The sequence below is a fragment of the Notothenia coriiceps genome, unplaced genomic scaffold (assembly GCF_000735185.1).
Source record: "Notothenia coriiceps isolate Sejong01 unplaced genomic scaffold, NC01 NC01_scaffold00037244, whole genome shotgun sequence".
Lineage (NCBI taxonomy): Eukaryota > Metazoa > Chordata > Actinopteri > Perciformes > Nototheniidae > Notothenia > Notothenia coriiceps.
Window position 1 is genome coordinate 8,832,315 of NW_011369945.1, and position 8,581 is coordinate 8,840,895.

The 8,581-nt window shown below is 40.8% G+C and overlaps 1 protein-coding gene across 1 annotated transcript in view; it reads right to left on the bottom strand.

The window, feature by feature from the left end:
- Positions 1-2,226: 2,226 nt before the first annotated feature.
- LOC104965274 (probable JmjC domain-containing histone demethylation protein 2C) overlaps positions 2,227-8,581 on the bottom strand; it is a 28,549-nt gene continuing 22,194 nt past the window's right edge. The window contains exons 21-22 of the mRNA XM_010794232.1: positions 3,268-3,274; positions 2,227-2,246 (exon numbers count right to left, since the gene is read on the bottom strand). Of these exons, the coding sequence (XP_010792534.1) occupies positions 2,236-2,246; positions 3,268-3,274 (18 nt within the window). The 3' untranslated portion in view covers positions 2,227-2,235. The remainder of the gene's footprint in view (positions 2,247-3,267; positions 3,275-8,581) is intronic.

Consider the following 8,581-nt stretch of genomic DNA (forward strand, 5'->3'; position numbering starts at 1 on the left):
CACAAGGCTATCAGCTCAGGGTTTTTAAGAGTGTAGTGAGGGATATTCCAGAAAAACAACTTGAACTTGAATTCGACTAATTCTGGGTGATATCTCAGTTTGTGGCATACATTACTCCCCAATGAATTTGTATGTACAGTAGATGCATGTAGCTGACGTAGGAACAGTCTGAATAAAGCCTGAGGGTCTCCTTTACCATCCGTGCCTAAAGTTTGGCTATAAAACTACGTGTCGGAAGAAGGTGGTGCTGGAAAACTGTTTAAAGAAACATTGTAAATAAGCGGCCGGATGCAAACTGTGGTCCTCAATCTCAAAGTAAGCTAAGATAGAACTTTGTGTATCCTGGCTATTCAGCAGTAGCAGTAGATCGAGTGGAAATATACCAGGAATAGTGTCCATGAGCTGTCAGTCATTCCATGTGACGTGGATAACATGTGAAGATGAAAGCCACAGAGCGAAGGTGTTTCCTGTGGCGTGTCGTGGTGCATTGTGCCACTGCTTAAGGACTTTTACATCAGGTAATGGGTGAGAGTCATTGAGCTCCTGACGTCTCCACCAAACATTCACGCTCCCCTCCAGGACAGAGCCAGTCTGTAGGCGTCCACTGTCCTCACTCTGTGTTGTGGTGGAGTGTGGAGGATGAGTTCAGGAGCCTGAGGACGGATCTGCTGTCTGCTGGTACGGCACCGGAAACTTCTGTAACGCTTTTACAACTGCAGCAGGGCGAGCAGGCGGTGGTGGGAGGGGGATTGGATTTTAATATCCTTTAGGCTCCTCCTCTCACAGGTATCACAGACGATGGGTAGATTGTTGGTAGATTTTCGGATGATTCTTGGTAGTTTGGTACAGATGATATTCTGGGCAGTTTAAGCAGGGCCCTCCTGTCCTGAGCCATGCATCAGAGGTGGGAGAAGTACCCAGATATTGTACTTGAGTAACAGCTGAAGAACCACAGTGTAGGAATACTCTGTTACAGTAAAAGTCCTGCATTCAACATTTTACTCAAGTAAAAGTACAAAAGTATTATCATCAAAATAAAGTTAAAGTACCAAAAATATGTCCATTTCAGAATAATAGATATGATATGTTTTATAAAGATTGATCATGAAAGTGTTCTCAAAGCTGGTAAAGGTGCAGCTAGTTTGAATGACTTTGTATACTGCAGGGTAGCTTGTGAATTGACTCTGAGCACCCTGAGAAATGTCAAATAACTTCTGCTTAAAACACTTTTCTTCTGGTGTTATGTCACTTATGCTCATTATCTCAGTGCTCAACTCTTTATCAAGACAGGATCCACGTTCCCTGACTGCAGTGAAGCTTGTGGCTCAGAGTGTTTACAGTCATCACTAGCTGACATGGGGTCTCAAATTTAAAATGATGAGTGTTTTAATCATGTGAAGTGCTCAATTGCATTGCAGTTGAGTGTTTTCCTTTGAATGACCTGACAGGGATGTTAAATACCCTAAAAAGTTCCCTAAAAGAAATGTCTTTCGGGAAAATATGTCGTAACTACTTCTGAAGGAGCTTGTTTTGTTGTTCTCTGTGTTCTGCAGCAGCTCTTCCCAGAGGCAGCGAGTGAACAGTGACAGCTCTGCAGCTGAAGCTCTGACACACAGCGCTGCACCTGTGGCCAGCAAGCTCAGCAGGTGAGTTCCCTCAGACACGCACACTTTATCGTTTTGTTGGCAAAGAAGACGCTCCAAGTACAACAACGGTTACATAATTGGTGATTTGACAAGTTAACCAGAAAGGAAAAAGCCTGCATTAATGCGAAGAAAGGTGAGCAAACAGATGCTGTCTCTCTCGCTTGCACTTGCTGTTGAGTACGATGGCTGACTGCAAAAGCCCAGACATCTTCCATCAGGAGAACATCCCTTTCAGAAACAATGCAAATATAAAATTACAAATGTGCCAAAACAAGACACCTCTTCACCATCGAACCCTTCTCACACTCAACAATCAAGATCTTGCTACACAACAGAAGTTACGAGGCCAGCTGCAGTTGGTACAGTAAACACAGCAATATACAAATAAAAGTTATACATTTCACTATTTAAGTAACGTACCACTTTACTGCTGTTCATTTGGTTAAAGAGCAGTCTATTGATTTGTTACCACAGAAAGCTAATGTGGCGATCGTCACTTCCAGTTAGAGCACTGAAGCCTTGTGCATCTTGAGACTTCTCTCAAATGTTTTACTCTTTAAAGGTGTCCTATCATGCAAAATGCACTTTTTCATGTCTTTTCTACATAAAGATGTGTCCCCGGTGTGTCGGGGAACTCACGCAGCGTCAGAGAATAAAACCCTCTCTCTTTTCCTCCGTACCCAAATCTCTAAAAACGGGGGTACAACGGAGCTGATCCAGATTTGAGTCCGATATGAAGTAATATCGGCAGCGGACTCACAGCACTATCAGAAACGTTGCTATCAGAAACAATGCCCGACTGTTTTGGACGTAATAAATTCGGTGTTTACATTAGCATCGCTAACACTCAGAGCTAACCTGTACTACACAGAGCATGTGTGTGAAGAAGCAGGAAATAAAAAGGAACTCACCTTGTGGTATAACCGGCAAGAGAGAAAGCCTTTGAGCTCCATACTGTTTCAGAAATAATCCTTGATCTAATAATCCTTCCGTTTCATCACCGCAGCATTTTAGACAGATCTGCTAGGTCCCACATGAGCCGCCATAAGCTCCGCCCCCTCTTATTTTTAATTTTGTTCCGTTTTTTTGCCTTTTATTTATACAGGTGACAATCTAATTGAGACACAGGGTCTCATTCTCAAGAGAGACCTGTTTATACCCAGAATCAGCACTTTTGTAACAGGAAGTGAAATAGAGGGATATGAATGGGTGATCTATTTGGTTTTTTGACCAAAACACTTCATAGACATGTTTTTTATATTTTTTCATATATCTGAGGCCTATTCTATTGCCTAAAAATAGCACGATAGGTGACCTTTAATTCTTCATGAAAAAGACAGGGGATAGTCACTGGTCTCCGAACATAGGTACAGATTCAAGTATTATTTACTCTGGCAAACCCAACAGGAAGTAACCCAAAGTTTGCTCTAATTTCACTTTGCAAATGACGGCTATACACCACTACTGTTTTTTTAAGTGCGAAACAAAGGAGCCTTTTATGAAACATTCATACATGTAAATGTATCGTTATGTTCTTATATGTTCTGTGTCTGATTTGTGTTTTGCAGGGCGGGTTGCATCCATCGTTCCAACACCACTGCTGCTGATTTCAAACCAAGACTGAGGTAAGAACACCTGCAAACACATTTAAATAAGCAAATCACAATGAACCTCTTAACATAGGACATGGAATAATGTCTCAGCACTAACCTGTAAAGCTAACACACAGAGAGAGGACATTCCTTTACTGTCTCTGTGTGGACTTTTAATTCACAACCAACCCGTTCTCACAGCTCTGTGATTTGATCAGTTTGAGCCGGGTTTCTGTCACATGACGCTGCTCATTAAAACATACCGGTACTCATTAAAGCAAAACAGTCCTCCGCTCATTAAAACACTGTGCCACCGTCAAAGGAAGTACATGCAGTGATGCCTGCACCCTGAAAAGTCCAATATGTGTGTGTGGGGCTACGCATGGGTCACATCTTTTGTTTAGTTAGAAAAACACGTGTTTAACATGATTTTTCTGTATTTGTTTACACCAGATTAGTTCCTTAAATTATTAATCCAGACGGAAAAAGATGCAATTGAAAAAAATCTTGTTTGTCTAGCACCAGTGTATGAAAACTGACAACACACAGGTGTCATGATTTTTGAGCACTGCGAATGTATCAATGAACAGGAAGTGGTTGATCAGCTGTTCTTTGTCCAGACAGGAGAAGATCCAGAAGACAAGTGAGACTGAAAGGGAGCGAGAAACAGGTAGTGTGTGTGTGTGTGTGTGTGTGTGTGTGTGTGTGTGTGTGTGTGTGTGTGTGTGTGTGTGTGTGTGTGTGTGTGTGTGTGTGTGTGTGTGTGTGTGTGATAAAGTGGGACAGCTCCTGTGTCTCCAGACAGACAGTTTTTGTTCTCTGACACATATATTTCCTCCATCTGTGTCTCTGGGCGCTCTCGTTGCATGCTGGGAGTTGCCTGTGTGTCTGTCAGTGTCTCTCTCTCTCTGTGATCCGCCTCACTTTTGTTTCTCTCTCGGCGCCGAGTTTGCCAGCAGTTTATTTTGGATTCCAGTTTTGGTGTTTTTTAAGCTGAACACAACCCAGTTCTCGCCGTCAGTGATTAAGAAGTGTCTGGAATCTGTCCCATGATGCAACAGCAGCCACTGATAAAGAAAGGCTGTTATTTCTCAAAGACACATGTTGAGCCAGCAAGTAATCCCAGATACTTAAGATACACCTGCATTCAACGACATCTTTAAATAATTCTAGCTTGAGTAAGTTCCAACAAGTTTTCACATTTGAATATAAAAGGCTTTAAACCTGGATATCAAACTCTGTGCATTTGTACACAATCTTGGGAGAATTCAATACAACTTGTCTTGTGTCAACAACTACAGCTATTTTGACTTTTAACAAGATGAAGGATTTGAGTCATGACACATCTAGATCTTACCTTATCAGGGAAACAAACAAATGACGCCCGACAGCTTTGTAAAAACACATTTTTAACATAAAACGGATTTATTCATTATCTTTTAAAGCTTTTACTCATCAGACATTTTGCTTTTGGAGGCCTCTTTCTAGATAATTTGACACCTGGTCAGAATCTGCATCTCAAGATATCCGTGAAACAAGATCAAGTTTAGTCAGTTTCAGTACAACGAACAACAACACGTATTTATAAAGTGAAACTGCTTTTTTACGTGTTTTTAATAACTTGGTCCATTTGTTATGAGGAGCAGGAGACCTCTGGAAATAATTTGGCTCCTGGTAGAAAGCTCCTGAACGATTAACAATGAAGGAGTTTAACAGTCAACAGCTAATGCTAACTAGCTCTCCTCCTGCCGGGTTTTCACATGGATTAGTTCACAAAGTACAAATATTAGACGAAATAAATAGGGTCTGGCCCCTGGAGGCACAAAGAACATCTGGGTTTGGCACACACCTTCTATGATGTTAGTCTTTATACAGCATCTTCGTTATAAACTCTGGGTGTGAGACACAAATAATCCACAGGTTATACGTTTTTTTACTTTCAATCATTCAATCATAAAATATTATATAACATACATCTCTTAACAGTTCTAAAAACAATATTTCTGTTGATATAGGTTCAGTTATTTCCTTACACAGTACTCACATGTTTATTGAAAGACATTGTACTGCTATGGTGAATGAGCCTCGACACTGAGAGCCCTTCAGTGTGAATGTACTGACGGATGTTTTCTTTTAGGTTTTAAAAGATTGTTCATATGAAGCAGAACCTATTTGATTTAGATGTCTCTCTCATCTCTTACACGTGTGAATATCGATTTTCGATAAACTTGATTTCAGCTGAAGCCATGTCTGATACCGATGCAGTTTGTGCATACCTCTTCTAGAATATTCTTATTCTAATGCAGACATGGTTCCTCTCTCTCTCTCTCTCTCTCTCTCTCTCTCTCTCTGTCTCTCTCACACGCACACACACTTGTGTCACTTGCTCCATTGAACCCTCAGTTTGATGCAGTCAACCTGTCTGACCCTTATGGGAGCTGTGTGTGTGTGTAGGGGTTCTTTGAAGAGACAGAAAGAAGGGGGGGCAGGTCTTGCATATCCTCTCTGCTTCCATAAATCTCCCCTCCTCGTGTCTTTGGACCGACCCCTCATTTTCTCTGCTTTATTTAAATTCCTTCCCTGGGCTAAATGACTTTAATTCCAGCATCCAGCCACATCCAGTGTGTGTGTGTTGGCTGTTTGTGCTTTGTGTGTTGTTTTTGGTTTGTCTTACAGGCACAAACGCTATTAGAGATTTCTGAAGTCTCTCTCTCTCTCTTTCTCCCCCACCCCACCACCCCCCACCCCTCTAAGCCTCACATAACTGGATTAGGACTCAGCTATTTAGAGAGAGGAGCGAGTATTGAGGTCAACCTAATAAACATTCACCTCATAAGGCTGCAGTCTGTGTTTCACATAGTTTCCATTATCAGCATGTATTACCTTTGTCTAATTCACTAGCTGGAACTGTATGCGAATGCTACATTGTATATTTACCTGATTTTATTAGAATGTGGAGATTGATAGAAATATGAACACAATATGAACCTGAGCTTTAGAGATAGGGTTCATGCAAGACTGTTGTATAACACCATCATCGTTTCCCGTAAGCTACAATTTATTTATCAAACTTTTGTAAAAAAATAAATAATGTTGCACCACATAATCTAAAGAAGCACATATTCATGTTGCACGACTAGCAGCTAATCTGCAGCATCCGTGTGTGTGCTCTGATTCTATTGACTGTGACCAAACAACATACCAACTGTCATCAGATGCTCATTCAAATGTGCTGGATTCTGATTGGTACACAGAGAATGTGACATCAGATTTCATGAGGAGATGATTTACTCCATTCACCTCTGCCTGCAGATTGGTGGGGTATTTAGCATTTCATTTACATGAGTTTATATTGACTATCTTGTCTCTGTCTGTCTCTCTGTCAGAGATGTTGATCGAGTTAGTGAAGAACAAGGATGAGAAGAAGGTGAGTTTATGAGCCACTCCGCTGGAATGAATCAATAACCATTCATAACAACAGATGTAATGTTGCCTCTCAAAACAGTGTTTGCTATCACTTAACATATAACTCCATATCTGTTTAGCTTCTTGAAATTATACCACTTCCGAACAAGGTGGTATCGGCTAAATAAGAGTACATTCACAAGCTACCCTGCAGTATACAAAGTCTTTCAAAGCAGCTGCACCTTTACCCGCTTTAGTTATAATCAAAACATATCATCAGTAGCAAGGAAAGTAAGTGAACCCTTTGGAACAACCTGCATTTATGTATACATTTGTTCCAAAATATGGTCTTCACCTAAGTAACAAAAATGAACGAACACAATCTGTCCTCAGTAGACCTAGGACGATTTGCACAACGCTGCTGGGAAACTGTTAGTGTGATTAAACTAATGTTGAATTATAGGGGAAGAACTCGCAGCACTATGGCAGAAATAAAGCACTGCATATCAAATGATAACATCATCCCAAAGGCGATGTTCAGTCACATCATGATTTTGGGCTGCTTTGCCGACTCGGGGCCTGGACAGTTTGCCATTGTCAAAAGAAAAATGAATTCTCAACTGTATCATGATATCCCGCAGGATAATGTCAGACAAGGGTTCACATACTTTTTCTCGCCACTGTATTATTCTGGAATGGGCCAATCTGCATAATAAGTACTTCTACTTTCGGTGCTTTAAGTGTGTTTTGATGCCAATACTTTTCAATTTATACTTGAGTAACATTTTGATCGAAGGACTTTTATATTGATACTTTTATAATTGTACTTAAGGACAAGATCTGAGTTCTTTTTCCACCTCTGCTGATTGGAAAGCTTCCTCCCTGAATCAGAACGTTGCATGTTGTTTTCCATTTTGAAGCTAATCCAGCCGCTCTTCCACCCACAGCTGCAGGAGCTGCACCTGAAGGGGGCGGAGCTTACAGTGATTGACAAGTCAGGCTGCAGTTTGCTGCACCACGCCGTCTCTGCAGGAAGCAAGGAGATGGTCCGCTACATCCTGGACAATGGTGCGGTACAATGTACTTTATGTTGTAATCGGATTACATTTGACAAAATGGTTATTCTTATCCATAAACTGTTGCATTTACTTTTAGAACATGTGTTTTTCTGCATTTAAAGTCAAGCGTAGGTCATGATGAATAACATGGCAGGTTACTCACCTTTGACAGCATTAAAGTATCCACTTCTTATGCGTCTCATTGTTTTTAGTTCACTTTAAAATGGTTTCTGCATCCTGGGGGATACAGTCATTTGACAGGATGTGTCCATTTTTAAAATGGGTGTATTAACAGAAGAATTTTAGTGAAATGTGGGTGTAATATTTGTTTAACAGGGGTCTAAAAAAAAGTGAAATATAGGTTTAATAAAAGTGAAACATGGGTGTTATGTAGAAAATAGTATTCAATTAATTAACTGAGTGTTAGTGTTATGCCACTGTTAGATACAAAATGCATTACATAAAGTGGTTTAAACATTATGATGTGTATAACAGATTGTCAGTGGTGATGCTGTGGTCTAATCTCCTTTTATCTTTCTCTTCCAGCTCCCAGTGATCTGCTCGATGTCACAGAAAATCAGCAGTGAGTACAGTCATGGAAACCTTTATCGCCTTTACACCAATGATAAAGAGTTTGAAATTTGATCTCAATTATTCTTTTTGCTCAGAAAATGTTGTGAAGCTTGTAAGCTGTAGCTTTGAAGATGTCCCACTGGCTGTCTATGTGTGCAGGGCATCCCAACAAGTGGACCTTAAAGAGAATAAATAAACACATACAAACCAAACACAGTGCTCTGGGTGCTGATCATCATGGAGGCTTGACTCTCAGAAGATTCTGCTGTTCTCTCATGCTTGCTCTCCCCCTCTGCCCCCCCCCCCC